Raw genomic sequence first — 18,835 nt, 5'->3', positions numbered from 1 at the left:
CCTCTGCCCGTTGCTCCAGGAGCTCCTTTAAAGCTCAGGGCTGCACCTTCAGTCCTGGCCTAAGCTACAGCATAGGTGTTTCTGTTCCCAGTCTGGTTCCCAAGAGCTCCTGTGCTGTTGTTTGAATTTTCTGGCTTGACCTGGGACCTGACTTGTTACCTTGCCTTCGTGTGCTGAGCAGTGGACTGTCGATGGGACCTGTTGGTATCAGCACCCCTGCTCTGCTCACCCAGTTCGGGTGCTGGTGAGGACCTGGGACTGTGCCCTGACTGAAGACACTGCCCCTGCCCACGCTGCGGTCACCCTCGGCTGCCGGCTTGCCTTCCCCTGCGGAGCAGCCCTGTTCTTGCCTCTGCCTGATGAGGTTAAGGATTTGACTGGGCAACCTGCTCTTGCTTTGGGGTTAGCACTGCTTGGAGCAGGAGGTTGAACTGGATGAACTCCCCAGGTCTCTTCTAATGTAAATCTTTCTGTGAGCCTGACTCACTGGTTACTCAGGGAGTTAAGAAATCAGAGAGAAGATTAATGGGGAAAGGCAGGAGAAGCCATGACAAGTTCTTCAGTAATATCATTGACAGTCTAAATTTCCTCCCTGTATGAGCTGTTATACAGTTGCTCTTTTTGTGCATGCATTACAGTGATGGGCACATTGCAGAACAATGTTGAAACTAAATAAATGAAACACCCAAGGAAGAAACAAGGTATTTCTGCAACGGGCAGGATAAGGCTGAGTCTGCGAATCCTGCCATGGATATGACAGGGGCAGAAACAGGGATCTGTAATCCCATGGCTCCTGCAGTTTAATTTCAGAAACATAAAGGATTTGGAGAATCTATTTTTCTTTCTCTGGTTCCCCAAAGTATTCAGAACATGACCCAGGTTTTGTGAGGTGGCTGGTGAGACTTGTGTCCCTGGACTCCTGCCAGCCCTAGGAGGCTTAATCCCATGGAGAGCACATGCAGCTGATGACAGAAGCCAGGGGTTTCCAAAACGCTGCATGGGTCACTTAGCTCAGTCTGGAGTTTTGATGCCCTTCTTTAAAAAGTTCTCCCAAGTGCCGATCTGGATGCAGGCAGGGTGAGGATGAGGTACATTGTGCAGCCACTCTCCACCCACCTTTATGTAGCTGGGAATGTGCAAATGCTCTAGCACAAAACAAAGGAGCATGGTCTTTGAAACACACCCCCCGCCAGTGCCCAAACCATCCAGGATACTGCAGCCAGGATACTGAGACACCCGCCTGATTCAAGTATGTCTGAAGAGTCTGCAGGGCTTCAGATTATGGATTTGAGATTGCTTTACAAACTTTGATTGAGAAATGTGTCTGTGCCATTTGGAGAGAGGTGCAAGAGGTTTCCAAGCAGACACTGTCGCTGCAGATGCTGCTGGATCCAACATCAGACCACACACCTTTACCTGCAGTCTGCTGCTCCGTTGCCAGGTAGGCTGCTGGGTGCCGGGGAAGGGATTCACCTCCAGAGTAAAAGACTTCCATTTAGGTGTCTCATGTGTTTCAGCTCCTGTGAAACACAGACCTTGTCAATGAAGGTAGTGGAGTCCCGAGAGTGCTTCAGCTCACCCTGAAGAAGACAGCAACTGGGTGGTGAGCTGTGTCGGTCACTGGGCTCCTTGACTGTATTAAGTAGATCCCCACTGAGTGTACTGCAAGCTTAAACCCTTTGTGCACATGGACCCACCGAAATGGAGGCACCTTCACACTGGTGTCTGAATACAAAGCAGTTTCCCACCCCAAGTGGCCTAAGGACTCTTTTGCTAGAACCAGGCTCTGCTCTACTCTCCTCTTGTGGTGGCAGGCCCTGCATATTGACCCCTTCCCCTTCCCCTCACTCTGCAGAAACTCATTCAGCCTTCCTCTGCGGAAGAGCAACACAACAATGAGGGTTACACACCTGTCTGCCTTACAGGATTTTGAAGACTTCAGATGTGGTGAGTGCAGCCAAAACATGAAGTAGTGTTGCTTTCTCTCACCTCCTGGGGACCAGCAGGCAATCCAGCTGTGTGCTAGAAACATCTGTTATGCTTTGGTTCAAGTCTTGTATTCCATTTAAAGGCTAAACCATACTCCTTAAGTACCAGGGATCTGAGGCGTTTCACTTTCACCTCTCAGGTAGCTATGGTCAGGAGTCAGGGATGCAGTATCTATCCACCCAACATCTTCCTACCTTCTCGTCCCCCACCAACACAGCAGGGGGAATGGGAAAAGGGTGGGAGAAGAGGACAGGAGGAGATGTCAGAGACAGCATCCTTTCTATGGAAATTAAATCACAACGGCTATCAAAGCTGGATTACAAGCTTTAGACCCTCAGTGTTGCCAGCCCTGCAGGAAAAAAGCTTGACAAAACCAGGAAAGAGTTCAGATGTCTGCACAAAAGGTCCAGGATTCAGACTTCTCTTCTGAAATTTGAGGAGGCACCCAGACCAACAGATGAGGAACTGGCACACAATAGAAAGTCCTCAACTGAGCTAATGGCCTCAAGTTGTGCCAGGGGAGGTTTAGGCTGGATATGAGGAAAAATTTCTTCACTGAGAGAGTGGTGAAACACTGGAACAGGCTGCCCAGGGAGGTGGTGGAGTCACCATCACTGGTAGTGTTCAAGGAACGTGTGGACGTGGCACTGCGGGACATGGTTTAATGGGCATGGTGGTGTTGGGTTGATGGTTGGACTTGATGATCTTACAGGTCTTTTCCAACCTTAATGATTCTGTGTGATTCTGTGTAATGGTACACAACACAAGGAAGACACAGTTACCCAGCAAATGTCAGAAGTTACCTTTAACCTTCTATACTGGATTGCAGCAAATAATCTGAATGGCTTGCACAGTCAGGAATCACCCAGTGATCTGGGCAGTTGGCCTCTTGGACAAAACCTCATCATCACCACCAACAAAACCAAGTTATTTTTGCTTTCCTATTAATAATGTTACCTAAATGGGGCATTTAGCATCCCTGTTCCTGCAGCGTCTCTGTTCCTGCTGTAATGAGAAAACCGTATACATAACAAACTAAAACCAAATTAAACATGTTCCATGTCATTCCACTCTTCTAATAAATAACACCAAACAGATCTCTGTGGGGGCTGGCGGCTGTCACTTCTTTTTTTTAAGCTCAGCATTTTGCCCTCGGACTGCCTGTCCTTGCGGAGTGGGAACAGCTGAGGAGGTGATGAGAGAGGCAGCGTGGGCTGGTGTGCAGAACACCAGTTTGGGAAGCCACAGGTTTGCCGTGGAGTCATCACTCTGTCTTATGACAGTCATTTCAACTTCTATAAGATATTCGGAGGCAGACATGGCCACCTTAGAACTGTTCTTCGTGAGATTTTATTGTGCCATGAATGGAAAAGGACCAGAAAGTCAGCTGCACTAAAACACATCTCTCACTGAGAGCTCTGCACCATAGAAGGATTTTTCTGCACTTCCAGAGAGCTCCAAATATCCAAGTCTCCTTCAACCTGCACTGGCAAGAGTCCACAGGGGAGTCAGTGCAATCACCAGCAGCTTTGGCTGTTCCCCTTCTGACTCAACACCAACTGCTTCTGCAGGCTATGTGGGCTACCTTCTCCTCCAAGACCCTAGAATAGAAGAGAAGTCGAAACACAATTTCCTTTCCTGGAGGGCTTCCTGCCTCTGGGTTTCTATGCCAAGCTTTAAACAGGCATAAGCCTGGGACAGATCTTGTGCAGGAAAAGGATAAAAGATGCAAGTTCTGCTCTGTTACATCACGGTACATCGAGAACAGCTCTGCTGCAAGAAGGAATTTGTGGTCGTGGCATTAAGAGAGAGATTTGCCCATGACCCTGCCAGTGTGCAAACACAGCAAAGTTACTTGGTGTCCCTATGAACTAGCTTCTGTGGTAACTACATCTGTGCTTGACACACCCTCTTTGGAATATGAATTTAGCATGAATAAGCAGTAAACCTAGATTTTTTCTAAGCAAGCCAGCTTTTTTTTTTTTTCTCTCTTCCCTCCAAAAAAATAGCAGGAATATGTTCTGTCATTTGTGCCTGCCTGTAGGAAATTAGCATGTGAAAACTCAGTGGCAGCCCTTGGGGCAGAATGGGAAGATAATTACTTTAAATGACTTTCTAAGTTGTATAACTTAGTCACTCTCTTACCCATGTAGGCACACGCACCAAGATGCATGTGCCCAAGTGGCCTGTGTGGACATGGAGGATGAGGGAGGCCCCCTATTAAGTCTTCATTGCGTGTCTTGGGTTCCTTTTGACTGGTGATGACAAACTGGGTTTGAATAGGTCTTTTATATGCTTTAGGAATCAGCAGTTGTAATGAGGCAATATTTTTGCTTCAGAAGCTTGCTTGCTTCAGCCTCCAAGTGTCTTAGGCAAGGCTGCTGTCCATTGTCTTCTTTATTCATTTTGAGTATCTATATGGCTACAAATCTGCCTCTCTGTTGGATAAAAGGAAGAGGAATAACAAGTGCAGTGTGCTATAACCCTTTTTGTCATCCCCCTGCTACCAGAGCTCAGGCCTTCTGCTGATTAATCATCTATGCTGTGGCCCTAATCCAATCTAGTCCTGATGACAACACCACACTCCTCAGTGTTGACCAGTTTTACGGCTATCAGTCGGGTCCTTGGGTGTCAATACAGGCCATCCCTGCCACCCTTGCTCTATTATTTTTTTCTGCTGCTTTCATGCTGTGATTCATATTTCATTCATAATAGTCCTAGTATTTGTGTTACAAATCTCTACATGCTGGCCAACAAACCCCGTTAGCCTAAAGACAGTCTGATGGGGCTCCATGGCCGTACTTGGGCTAACAGAGTTTTGTGCAAGTTATCCAGAACCTGCAATACTTGCCCTGCCACAACAGTCAGATTTGTCAGCTGGAAATAATCTCCCTTCTCCTCTGTTCCACCACCAGCCTGGGTCTTCAATACAGGCAAGGTGAACAATTTTAGTCTGCCCTTCTCTTTGAATGAGGGACTGCTCTTTCCAGGCCTTAAAATAGGGAGAGACTTTTAAGAGGTTTGAAAATGCAACTTAGGACCCTAAGTCATCGTGCATTTTTGAAAGCCGTGCTCTGCATCTGTATCATGTTACTGCTCAGCTGCGTGGCTTTTCCTAGACTATCTGAAAGTGGATCCGTACTGCTGTGTTCCAAAGAGGGGTTATTTTAATATTGTACTAAAATACTGACAATGAAAATTGTTACTTTAATTAGGCGGTAAGCACTGTCATCCTGGGTCTTAAGATTTTGAGTAAGCAGAGGTTGATTGCTGAAGTAAATTTTTACCATTTTGGAGTTCACAGGATTTATTTTACTGCAAACGCTTTTGGTGTCTCCCTTGATGCCTTCCAAATTTCACTGGGCACATGAAGCCAGGACAACACGCTATCTGAAAATCAAAAGATTACAGAGTGTTTTCTGGAAACAGTTACTTGGTGGGCCAAGAGGACAAGTTTAACCAGAATGAGACATCTTTTAGAGGAGACAAGGCTTATCTAATTGAATCAGAAGCTCCAGAACTTACACAACAGTTCATCTGCAGAGCACTTTGCTAATACACAGAAAATCAGCAAGCTGCTGGCCACAGATCAGACTACAGGATGGTTCAAGACTCATCTCAGCTCCAACACAGACTTGCTGAGCAGTACAAGACTACAGTATACACTTCATCTCCCAGCTGCACACCATTTGGTCTTAGGCCAGATACCAAGAGTCTTGGTCTTATGAAGACCGGATGACCCAGTGAAATCACAATTTTTAGCGATTTGTTTCGATTTCCAGATCAAGCAAGAGAAGTCCCGATTTTTGCAAGCAAGCAAGTGGTCATCCTTTCCATACAGTATGCTGTCAGCTCTGCTTACTCAGCAAGAAAATGCGGGTGGGAGGCTGCTCTCTGCACTAGCTACCCTGGCCCACCACAGCTCTCAGCAGTCACTTTCCAGCTGGGCTGACTAAAAGCCAAAGCAACGCACCCCATAGACTTGGCAGAATTCATCCCATTTTTTTGGTACTATCATCTAGTATTCATTCTAGGATGGAGGGTACCGGAACGTGACAGGGTGCATCCCACAAAGTGCTCCTTTGACTTGGGCCATCAGAATAGCTTGTTGGGAATCTGCAGTGGCAGATGTGCCAGCACAAGTTAGAGAAGCTCTTTTACCCATGCCTTGGCTTTGCGATGAGAAACCTGACAAAGGAAGCACAAAGATGCAAAGGTGATCAAAAGCCAGTGATGGAAAGCCAGCTCTGCACCCTCCTTCCTCAGCCCATGAAACCACCAAATGCTGTTCTACCTGCTGATTAGCAGCTGTATTCTGATTTCCCTCCTAGGACACCGATCATGAGCAAACTGCAAAATTACACTTGAAACATTCTCTAGGGGGAAAAAAATCAATTGGAAAGAAAATATTCCAGAATATTAAGAATATTTTACAGCCAGTGATAGATCGGAGATTAGGCAATGTTTCTAGGAGTCACATGCATTGGGAATGGGCATGTCTTCAGATTGTAGCATAAGACAACCTAGGAAATCAATGCTCCATCCCTATAATAGTTTTTTTTAGGCTTTGTTTCCCATCAACGCTGACCTCTCATAAAGACTGCAGCTATGCCGAGGGAGTGTAAAATACTAGCATTATTCCTTGCTAAAAGTTATATATGCACTTTGCATAGCTGAAAAATCATGAGATGACGTAGAAGGCAGGAGAGAAAAGGGTCTGAACATTTCCATTGTGAGCAAAAGGCAGAAGATATTCCCAGTGCTGCTTCAACAAAGGCAGAGAGGCTTTGAAACACCACCTGGCACGAGCCAGGGTCTTGTCCAGTGGTTCCCAGTCCTTTTATTGCTGAGCCTCTCTCAAGAGAATAATCAGTGTTTCATATGGCACTGAATCTAACTGCTCACCTGCCTCATCGCCTCCCCTTCGCTCATGGTGCTCCTGCTTGAGTGTCTGCAGTATCCGAGGCCTCACGTTACACCCCTGTTAATGTGAAACTGTATGTCACGCCGGGTGTGCTCAGTTCAATTACGCTTCCAGGTATTCGCCTTATTAACGTGCAGGCATCTCAAATGACATAGACGACGCAAGTTCTGTGCTGTGAAAAGCTGACAGACGTATTGGCAAAAATATTTGCATAAATCTCAGCCATTTTCCTCCCACTAATGTGTTAATAAATCCCATGAAACTAGTTAAGATAAAACTAGTTAAGATAAAAGAAACTAGTTAAGATAAAACTAGTTAAGATAAAAGTCTAATCTGTCCAGCTCGAAAGAAGCTGAAACAGCATCAGTGCAAAATGAGGGGAAACAAGTAAGACAGTCTGAGCAAATGGAAGGAGAGGAAAATTAAGATGCTCATATGTTATTACAAAAAAAGAGAGCATTTGGGCTTGAGGAAAAGAGACAGTGAAACAGGAGGGAGGTGTGGCCATTTCCCTTTTTCGTCTTCTTTAACGCATTACCTAAGCCTCTGTCTTGCAAACACAAATACAATCGCACCCCTCCAAGAGTATTCAAAAGACCAGAACCCTAAAACAGCACGGATCCCATGGATCACTGTGGGATTAAAATGTAATCATTTGGAAGTCACCCCAGTGAAAAACATGAGCCCTTAAGAACATATCAACGTCCCCAGCTATGTGTAACTGCAAGATCAATGCCCCAGCCTGCACACCCTGCTCAGCAGAATTGCTGCTGCAAGCAGCAGAAACGTGCTTGCATAAAAACAGTAGGAGCAAGCCCCAGGGCTTCCTCTTCCTTTAACATGGCTTACCTCTCTGTTAACCAGCCAGAAGCACTCCTTTTAGAGGTGCTTTGCGTTTGCTGGGTATGTACAAAAAGAGCAATGGCCACTTCAAGCCAATTCTCCCCAAATATTGAGCTGCCCTGACGTACACCCAGTAATCGTGCCGCCAAGGAAGTGACTGCAAAGATTTCATTGCTCGCTGATGAGGTCCATAACTGTTTTTACACCTTCTTCTCTAAATAAGGAAGCCGCCTGTGAGGCCTCCGGCTGCCTGACCAATTTGACTCCTTTGCTTTCAACAGCCAATGAAACCCCACTCCTGCCTCCGGTCTTGGGTGACAGCAGTCATCAAGCCTCAGCCAGCCTGGGAGGACGGCAGGTTAGTGTTACAGCCGTGGCAGGCTTACCTTTGGCAAGCTGTTGATGTCAGAGTGATGATGTGGGGAGGGACAGCCTCTGCACTATAAAGATGGGTCAATCAAATAAAACTGAGGCTGCCCACCGGAGAGCAGGATCCACAAAACATGGTCCCCACCAGTTTGGGTCCTGCTGGCCTGTCTCTGCTTCCAACCCAACTGCTATCGGGCTTTAGTTTCATGTCAGCAATCTCTATTTGCTTTCCAAAAATAAGCCTCTGCCACCATGCTGAAGGGAGAAAAACAAGAAGGGCGGTATTTTTAGGGCCATTAATTCTGACCACGTGCCCAGGAGGTGAACCGGATGGCCACTGCACAAAGACTTCTCATCACTATGTCCTGCGAAGCCAGCATTCACCGGACGTTGCCTGCTTTCGTTCTCCTGGGTTTTCTAGCTGGGATTGCTTCAACACATCCAGTTGTAAGCAGAACCAATGGCACATTGCTGGAAAGAGGATGGCAGTCTCTGTTGTCCAGGTCCATTGCTGGGATGTCAGGGGAGAAGTCAGATGTGAACTGGGAGAGTGACTATTTGCTAGGAATCAAGAGGCAGCGGAGGCTTTACTGCAACGTGGGCATCGGGTTTCACCTTCAAATCCTCCCAGACGGAAGGATAAGCGGAGTTCACAATGAAAACCAATACAGTGAGTTGCATCCAGAAATGAAATAGAATAGATGTCACTTAATTGCTGTGAACTCTAGTAATTACCCTTCATAGAATGCAAATGTTATTATTTGATATTATTAATCTGTGCTACATCTGTTGCCTTTTAAGAGTCTCTGGGATCAATAAACGTTAGAACCCTCCAGGCTGAAACATGTCACAAATGCTTAGACAAATTTAGATACAATTTATTTTTACTCTGCTTTACTGCACAGATGAGAAAAGACAAACCAGGTTGAAAACAGCCTCTCTGCTGCATCTGCTCACCCCTCACCTTCTCATTTGCCTTTTGTATTCGGGAGGTTGTTGCTGAGCCAAGAGTGCCAAAGCGTGATTTTTTGAATCCTAGCTGACTAGTACTTTTGGGACTCTCAGTCACAGAAGGGGCTTGCTGTTCCTGGTTTGCTTGTTCTTATGGGTGCTGCTCTGTAACCACGAGATTAAAAGAAAAGCATTAGCCTGATGGATTTGAATTTCCTGCGGAGGGCAGTTGCTAAAATCTTTTGCAGCTAAGATATCATGGGGGACTTCAAAATGCAAGCCACCCTTCTCTAAAGCTCAATAACAAACACTCTGTAATTATAGCATATTAGATAAAAATAATTTACTTATTAGAAAGCCCAAGAATTTGACAGATCAAAAGGACTATACAGCATGTGACAATGATTCCAGAATTATTTTAAAATTCTACGGCATGTAGGAAAAAACAAGATCTTCTCTGTGTGTTTTTATTACGCTGGACTAGGGAGACAATTCTAATAAAGAAAATATGACGTGTTCATCATGGTTTTAAAATAAATCCATTACATCTGAATTGCCCTTGATTAGCTATAAATTCTGTGCTAACACTTCTATTGAACTTCTTATGTTTTAGGTCTCTTTGAAATATCCACTGTAGAGAGAGGTGTTGTTAGCCTATTTGGTGTGAAAAGTGCTCTCTTCATCGCAATGAACAACAAGGGGAAGCTGTATGGAACGGTGAGTACAAGTGCAAATAGTTTTTCAAAGCTTAAACAAAGGCTGCACAGGTTTTCTTTTATGTTTAGGTTTTTTTTCCCTCCTGGAAATCTCTGATTACAAGCAGAAAAAATAGCCTTTCAACTACAGGGAGCCGGCCCAGCCCGGTGTCACCAGTGTTATTTTGTGTGACAAGCAGCGTGGCTGTTAGAGGTCTGTTATTTGAAAGCTTTCCAATAAGATTCTACAGGGAGCACGCTAGGAAAATGAATGCATTCTGCAAATAGTATGGATTAATTAGACTGCTTCTTCTAAGGGCTCAGCACTGCAAACACGTTCTAGTAAGGCTGAACCCTGTTGTTTCCATTTTGCATTGCATTGTATGTAAAGCAAAAGGGTGTGCTCTGCAAAAAACCTTAGGAGGTAAAGCCTGTGGGTATGTCCACGAGTGTGTGTGTGTGTATATGTTGCACGTGTATGTGTGTGACTACAGGTGTGTGTAGGAGAGGTACAATTAGAGCTATCTACACTAGCTACTATTAGTAAAATCATGACCACATTCCTCCCCCTACCAAAACCAACCACACCATGAAGAATAAATAGGAAGTCTACCCTACAAAGTCAACATATGCGCCTGGGGCTATTTTAAGGACCAGTTTTGTGAGATCAGTCCCAAAGCGTGAGAAAACAACAATAGCTATTAACAACGGTATGCAAGTCGTACTGAAACATCATCACCATTATCCTCATCTAGAAAGTGCTAGCTATGCCATCTAAATGCAATTTAATCTCTGAGGCCTGAGCAAGGCATCTCCAGTCTCAACGCTCAGCAGAAAAAGCGCTTCTTAGGAAGTGCGATTGAAAGAGGCTGGCTCTGGGCAATAGGAGCCCATCTCAAAGCATAAGCAGCCCATCTCAAAGTCATGAATGGCACTGATTGCATTCATCTTTTTTGTCAAGAAAGAGCAAAGTCATTTCCTTTGAACCAGCTGTGATTTCAACAAAGCATTTCAGTTGCTTAATGAAATACCAAATGTTGTGAAGGACCCGTAGCCATTACTAATCTGACTGATTCCTTCTGACACAGATAATGAGAGTGGGACGTTTTAAGGGTCATGTCTGATTTCAAACACCTAAAAAGTGCCACAAGCCCAAGTGCTTTATTTGATTAGGTCTTTCTAAAGAAATGCAGGGTCTAGCTTCAGACCTCCCTTTGGTATTTTTTCCCCAGTTTCAATCCAGTCTTGCTTGTTTTCAAAGAGACTTTTAAAAGCTGTAAGAGATGTGCGTTTTCCCTTGCACAATGCAACGCCCAAAGTTAAACTCTTACAAACTATGAATGGTGTTATTACAAAGATGTCCAAATAGAACGGGACTGGTGGTGTCTCATGTGCCAGACATTTGATGTCAGGGAATTATTCTGCTTTCTCTTTTAATTTCCTCGGTGCTTTGCATTTGCCTCCTGCTTCTCCTTGTACCTCCTCTCCCAGAAAACTCCCTCTCCTTGGATTTACATGATGCGACATGAAGAAAAATAAAACTGTTTTCCCAGCTTAAAACCTGCTACATATTTCCCTAAGAGTTAAATATAATGTCACTAATGATACAACAAAAGGAAAGATTGAGTGCTAATCTACAGTCGTATTCAAATACCTTATTCAAGCAAACAGTTCTCCCTAGGCATTGCTGTTTTTAAGACAACTGAATGTTTTGACAGCCAGCATATCATTCTTTTATAGATTACAGGCCTTCTTGCAGAGGGGAAATGTGAAATAAAGCTACGTCATTTGGGTAAAAGGGCATGACGCTGACGGAAATTATTGCTTGCAAATAAAATTAAGAAATCCATGTTTTATGATGAATTAATTTGATCTGTCACAGGAAGTACACAGTCCATTATCTGGACAGGTGGCATCTGAGTTCATCTGACACCAAATTAGCACTGAGGAGGGAGATTTATTGTTGAATGCAGTCACTGTGGCACCACCTGTTGCACACTGCAACAAGTTCTTCTGTAAAAATACTAGTAGGAAAAATGACTTAAGTCTTCATGAAATATTTATTGTACCCGCTTTGTTCTTTTCCCCTGCTCCTTCCTATTCTTTAGCCTGTTTTCCAAGATGAGTGCAAATTCAAAGAAACCTTGCTGCCCAATAACTACAATGCATATGAATCAAATGCTTACCCTGGTGCCTACATAGCACTCAGCAAACATGGGAGAGTGAAGAGAGGAAACAAGGTTTCTCCTGCTATGACAGTGACCCACTTTTTACCGAGAATATGAACATGAGCAAAGCAGAAGATTAAATCCCAGGAAAAACTGTTTCATTTTGCACATGGGAATAATCTCCCAGGTAAAGTATTTATACTGTTCATTGAAAAAAAAAATCTATATATGTATGTATGTGTATATTTGGATAAAAATATTTGTACTAGATTCATCACATAGCATATGTAATACCATGCTGCTTCTCTTCTACTCTACAAATTTTACACGGCTGCGTGCCTCCTTTGGTGCTGAACAGAGAAAAATGCAAGCTGGAGTGCAAAGGAAAAGAAGTATTTGGAAGATATAGAAAGGCTGTGGATAATATAATCTAATCAATCATAGGTTATCTTCTCATTAATATTAATTACCTCAGATAATAACCTTTCACAGTGAGCTGTTTACATATCACGGGCCAAATCATCAGATGACTGATTCACCAGAGCTTCAAGCAGTTCACTCCATCTGAATATCTGCCTGCACCTCCTCTTCTACACTCCGTGTCTTGTCTTGTAAAGTCCTCAATCTATTTTGACCATTAGAGTACCAGTTCCACAACCATTTCCACACAAGCAAACCGTCTACCCCCAGAGCCCCTCTGCCTCTGAAGGGATTCTCCAGGGTCTCCTCACATGGACTTGGCAAAATGAAAACCTACGATCAATTTCCCTTAGGAAGGGCCACAGGATAAATCACAGATGGGTCCCAAATGTAAAATATATTTGGAGCTGAGGATTTTGAATGCCGCCCTCTTGGCATTTTGTGAGCTTAGTTTAGACCCACCTCAAATATAGATGTGTACATCTTTAATATAAATACACGTGTATATCTATAGACATGGGATGTGTGAGTGTGTATCTGTGTGATTACATACTTCTAATGAATCAATCATCCCAGTCTCTAGATGACCAGGTGCCTTTTTATGTGTACACACATAAAAGAACATAAATATTTAAAGGCACTCTATTTCATTTAGGCTGAACCTTGTTAATCTCTAAGAACTAGAACTGGTCTGCAGGATGCATTTTATAAAATGTATGAAATTCCTGAAAGCCTCCGGCAAAGGGTTATTTTAGAAAACTTCTCTGTGTTGAATTCTCTTCTATTTACTGCTTTAAGTACCTTTGGTTCTCGATCATACCTCACTGAGGTATGAAGGACAGAGGAAGAAGGAGGTTGTACAAGCATGCCTTCCTGAGTTGGGGCAGAGAAACTTGTGCCGTAATTCCAATTTCTGTCACTTGCAAAGCATCAGTTTCAAAGACAACACAGCAAGCTCTATGAAACACTCTCCAAATCTCTCCTAGAAGCCGTACAAGTGGCACATAACCTTGTCTTACTATTTTGACAACCTTTTTCCAGATCACCAGTGAAGCTACATTCTCTGTGCCTTTGAAAGAGTATTTTAAGAGGCCCTAAGTCAATAGTCACTATAAATGTCAGTTACCAGAAGCCTTGGGATTCCTGCATTGATGGCATGCTCCTAAATTTGAAACTAGATTCAATGCAATGTCAGAGCATGAGCATTTTCAGCATAGATGGACCATGCTGCTGCAGAAGTGAACATTTGAGTGCAAGATAATCTCCCACGTCCAGCCAAAATGTGGCTATGTCCAGCCTTGACATGCCATTCTATTTGCAGGGGGTGTCTATTCATGATGAATTTGAACCTTCTGACATGCATGAAAAACACTGTCAGGGCTAGATCCTCAGCTGGAGTAAACCAGCCTAGTCAGATGATCAGTTTATAGCTGCAGAAGATTTGGCCCAAAGAGCACACCTACAAGGATGTATCTACAGCCACGCTTTCTGAAAAACTGTCAAGACAATTGTTTTGTGAACAAGATACAGTTTTCCAGCCACTTTTGTGTGATTTATACTTGAATTTATTTTGCTCAAATGTAAGTGGTGATGACAGTGTAAATGAAGAGAAAAAAGAATGGAATACTGCTTACAGCACGTGAACAGGATGCTTTGGATATGGCAAAAGAAAGGAGTTATTCCTAATTTTCTGGTCTTGGAGTATGTAGAGAGAAGCCAAGTTGGCACACTTTGTTCATCCACAATGTGTGCTGCAGTTTGCTTTGGAAAAATGTGCATTTTAAGAGAAAAAGCAGGATGTTTTGAGTCGGGAGAGTGGGTCAGAGAAAAGTTTGGAGGATATCAGACAGTTACATTGACCTCGAGTCTCTAGAGGTGCAGATAGGAAGACTACAGCTGTGCTGGAATACATTAGCTGGCAACCTGTATCCTTGTGTTATACTCCTAATTGTCTTTGAAATGAAATTTGAAGAAGGATGGAAGAGTACATGGAGGTAGAAGAAATCATAGTTCGAATGCTGACACACAAGTTTGTTTCTGATTACAGCTTAAACTAGTGTCCTTAGGATAGGATGAAGCCTGTTCCCTCTTAAACCAGTGCAGTCTAGAGTAACTTATTGTTGCCAGTACTGATAAATAATGGGATAACTGGCATAAAAGGTGAGAATCAGACTCACTGACTCCATTTTGCACATACTGGTCAACAGCCAGAACAAACTGTAGACCAGGTCACAAGAAGTCTGTTTGGACGCAGCTTGCTGGGCTGAGCTTGTTCTTAAGAACTGCAGACCCCTGCGGATGCAGTTTTGGTGGGCGTTTGGAAAGTCCCACCAGTCACTCTGCTGAGTTACTCTTTACACCACTGCTTTTTCCAAATTACATGTCAACGTCAGCCAGATCAACATTGAAGTCAACATCGAAATCAAAAAAGGTCTCTGAGTGCCAGGAGTCCTGATTAATACGTGAGTGAAAGAGGTCATTGTCAGAAGTGACAATGACAGATGCCATTGTTATGAGTGATAACTTTGGCAGGAAACCCCTCCAGCACAACCAGGGAAGTACCGCAGCACTGTGGAGTTTTAGACTAGTTGGATACGGTACTTTGACAGAGGTGCTTCTTAAGTGAATGCATGGCTACTTTCAAGAGAGCACTTAAGGCACATGTTGACACATTGCTGCGGACAGGCAAGCAGTCTAGGGGCAGCTCATGGTAGCAGAATCACTGTGGTCATGTTCAAGGAGTTATGCAACTTGCCTGGGAAACGGCCTAATCCTGTTCTGCCTCATGCTTGATTAGTTGAATTCCACCTCCTCCTCCTCAGGCCATTATCACCTGCATGGGAGAAGGAGGATTTAGGAAGACCACCACTCATTTTACACACGTCAGGATAAATTTGTTGAGCTGGCACAGAGGAAAATAAAAAACCAAACCGTTTGTAAACTGAGTGTACATGATATGGAGGCTATGGAGAGAATATGGGCATAGTCTGACAAACTCTCAAGTAAAACTTGCTTCGAAAAAATAGTTGCATGGATATGTGATCACATAAAGAAAACTGGTGAAAGTAAAGGAGTTTCCCAAATCAGGGCCAAATTAGGAACGTATTATTGACAGTTCTTGCGGTGGTCGCTTTCAAAGCATATCTCATCCCAGTGTGCATTAATGCAGAGTCATGAAATGGGCTACAAGCTTTGAAAGCATTGCTGTGAATGCCCCACGCTAGCCTGTCTTGCCCATATTTTGCACATGGGCTTCTCCTGTGGAGTTGATACCTATTTTCAAGGTTTCTTCTTCCATAGGCAAATCCCATACTAATTTAAGACCTAATCCAGCTCCGTTAGAAAACGGTCTTGACTGGAATTAAGTCATGCTCTTAAATAACCAAAATCATGCTCTTAAATAACCAAACATGCAGAGATGCAGACACACGCAGTGGAAAAGCAGAGTAATTTTTGTATACCTCACTAAGTATTTCAATTCCAAGACTTTATTTTGCACGATAAAATGGTGCCAAAGTTCTCATTTTTTTTTTCCACTAAAATATACCTCATATTCTGACTCAATATGGACTCACAATTGAGACTGTAAATTTGCAAGAAACACACAACTGTCCAATCAATTGTTTGTGAAATTGCTTCTATTTTTATATGTATGTGCTGCGCACAATAGTTTAATGTATTAATAAAATAAACTTTTATACATTTTTGGTAGTGTTTTGACTCCAAATCCCTCTTAACATTTGGGTTTTTCCTTGCTTCAGAGCCGCTGTATTAACAACCCCTCCCCAGTTTTTATTCACCTCTGGAACCAGAGGATGTATTGGTACACTTAAAGACTTTTGTGTTCTTCAAACTTCTTGCCTTGGAAGCCATAAGAGAGTCGTGCTTGTTGTAGAGAATCCGGAAGTTTCACAGAAGAGAAGGAAAATAAAAGTACAATCTGATTAAAGGTGAGCTGTCATAGTCACCTGTCTAAATTCCAGTGCTTTTTACCTAGGGAGGTTCTAGCGCTGCTCTCCTGTTGTTAGTGCTCTTCAGTGTGTAATGAACTGCCCAGGCATATTCCTTACTTTGTTAAATAACAAAGGCTTTTTTTTTAAATGATGTTTTCTTCTTGCCTGGGACTAACTTCGGAGAGCAGCTTCCTGCAGCCATCGCTGACGGGTTTTGCCTCTCTATGCCTGAAAGTTGGGTATTTTTGGAAACGCTGCTACATTTCAGTGATATGGTAAGTTTTGATCTCCCTTTCTCCACTACCAAGTCATCATTTAATCAGTCCTTCAGTTACTTAAATGATTAGACCTCTCCGAGTCTGGCAATACGGACTAAGGTATTAGAAACCAATAGCTGGGAATCAGCCTCCTGCTTTTTGGTTCAAGCACACTGTTTAATCCATACCAGCATGATACCGCAGAGCGGACAAGTCTTCAAAGCTCTGATTGCTGGCGCTCCTTCTCAGGAGCATAAAAATCACAGAATCACAGAATCACAGAACCATTAAGGTTGGAAAAGACCTGTAAGATCAAGTCCAACCATCAACCCAACACCACCATGCCCACTAAACCATGTCTCACAGTGCCACGTCCACACGTTCCTTGAACCCCTCCAGGGATGGTGACTCCACCACCTCCCTGGGCAGCCTGTTCCGATGCTTCACCACTCTCTCCGTAAAGAAATTTTTCCTAATACGCAGCCTAAACCTCCCCTGGTGCAACTTGAGGCCATTTCCTCTTGTCCTGTCGCTAGTCACTTGGGAGAAGAGATCAACACCCACCTCTCTGCAACCCCCTTTCAGGTAGTTGTAGAGAGCATCAGCACCACCACGCTGGCTAAACACCATTCCCTGCATTTGTGCTTCAGCTGCCTACGCTCCCCCGTAATAACTCCCTTTGCTTACAAGTAATCATAAATTCTTCCATATCGTTGCTCTGCGTATGTACCACATCTCACCTGAGAGAGGACCATGTTTCACTGGTGGGTTAAGCAATGCTTCTGTCTGCTGTAGAATGGCCTTGTTTACAGCTCTGAAGGCCAGTGACTGTAAGCAGAAGTGTGAGCAGGAGAAGACAGACAGCCTACACACAGTAACTGGAAACAACAGGACAAACCGGCAGCTGATGTAAACCGTCCTAGCCCCCAGCAAAACAGAAACATAAATGATCTGCTAAGGAGTCATCTGCAGCGGCGAGGAAAAGGCTCCACGTGGCCGGCTCACAAGACATCCCCTCAGACACAGGCTAGTTTCTGCTCCCTGTATCGCAGTTTGCCCTTCGAAAGGTGATGCTGGCCAGACACAGCTGGGCGAGTGCCTGGGTGCCCTGGGAGGCACGGATGGTTCCCATGCTCCCTTCCCACTCTGTGCTCTCAGCTCAGGGGATGGGAAATCTTCAGGGAATTTAGGGGACAAGAGATGGTGGCTAAGCCCCACACCTCTATGAAAAGCAGGAAAAATTTTGGCTGAACTTAGCTCTGTTTACATCATTTTCTGCTTCCTCCCAGGTCATTTGAAACCTAATGGTGTACCTGTTCCTACAGGTACAGCTGCGACACAGTAACCTTATCTTTCTCCTCATCACTTTGACTTGGGTTCCTGCCTCAGCAGCTCTCCGCTGCTCACCCCAGACTCTGTTCCCAAGACTGTAAAGCTGTGGGATGTTTGTCAGGGAAGCAGAAGCTTTAACAGACAAAGAAAAATGCAATTTAAACAGAAAATTAATCAAATGGCTTAAAAAGTGACCTCTCCTACCTCCCTGCACTAATCCTGTCCCTATTCTTTCTTCCACGTCTTTTTGTCTGACCTGTCACTGAAAATATAACAGCTCCTCTGAAAAGTCTCTCCCTGCACCCAGAGCGGAGGAGCAGTATCCCAGCGTGGCCCTTCTCGCCCCCCTCCCTCAAGTCATGCTGCCCTCTGTGTCCCCTGGCCTGAAGCCATTGGCAGAGACCCATAATCTGTCCACTTACTCAGGCTCTGGCTTCTCTGATGACCCATCATCTAAATGAGGGAGCAGGTGCTGTTTTCATTAGCTTGATGAGCCTGGGTTGTCAGTAGCTCCTGACAGACATGCCAGCCCTGAGTCAGCTGGAGGTTACAGTGTGAGCAGCGCAGGTGAAAGCAGGCAGCGCTACATCTTCCCAAAGCCAGCAAAAACTGCTCAGCAATGGAGCAAGATGAAAAAAAAAATATGTAAATATGTATGAAAGAGCAGGAAACCCTTTCTGCTCAAAGTTAAGGGCTAAATAGGTGTTGCCCTGGGAACATCCTGGTCATGGAATCTGAACTATTTAGACTGGAAAGGACTGCTGGAGGGCTTGAGTCCAACCGCTAGCTCAATGCAGGACCAACTTCAAAGCTAGGGAATGTTGCATCAGGAAGAATCGCCTCTATCCACCTCCTCCAACAATCTCTGTGGTAGCCTCATGATTCATTAAGCTCTGGGTGAAACTCTGGATAGCAACTCAAAAAGGGTCAATCA

The 18,835-nt window shown here is 44.2% G+C and overlaps 1 protein-coding gene across 1 annotated transcript; it reads left to right on the top strand.

The window, feature by feature from the left end:
* The first annotated feature begins 8,455 nt into the window (after positions 1-8,455).
* On the top strand, positions 8,456-12,056 carry FGF6 (fibroblast growth factor 6). The gene is made up of 3 exons (XM_009811095.1): positions 8,456-8,795; positions 9,690-9,793; positions 11,880-12,056. The coding sequence occupies exons 1-3, from the start codon at positions 8,456-8,458 to the stop codon at positions 12,054-12,056; spliced, it is 621 nt and encodes a 206-aa protein (XP_009809397.1).
* Positions 12,057-18,835: the final 6,779 nt, after the last annotated feature.

This window comes from Gavia stellata, chromosome 4 (assembly GCF_030936135.1).
Source record: "Gavia stellata isolate bGavSte3 chromosome 4, bGavSte3.hap2, whole genome shotgun sequence".
In the NCBI taxonomy this organism is placed as follows: domain Eukaryota; kingdom Metazoa; phylum Chordata; class Aves; order Gaviiformes; family Gaviidae; genus Gavia; species Gavia stellata.
This window is presented reverse-complemented; position numbering and strand designations above follow the sequence as displayed.

What these genes read in the sequence shown, in the direction of transcription:
- FGF6 (XM_009811095.1), top strand. Translation starts at nt 8,456, where the DNA reads ATGGCCACTGCACAAAGACTTCTCATCACTATGTCCTGCGAAGCCAGC. An exon ending in TCACAATGAAAACCAATACA is followed by an intron (nt 8,796 to 9,689) that starts GTGAGTTGCATC and finishes CTTATGTTTTAG; the next exon opens with GTCTCTTTGAAATATCCACT. An exon ending in AGGGGAAGCTGTATGGAACG is followed by an intron (nt 9,794 to 11,879) that starts GTGAGTACAAGT and finishes CCTATTCTTTAG; the next exon opens with CCTGTTTTCCAAGATGAGTG.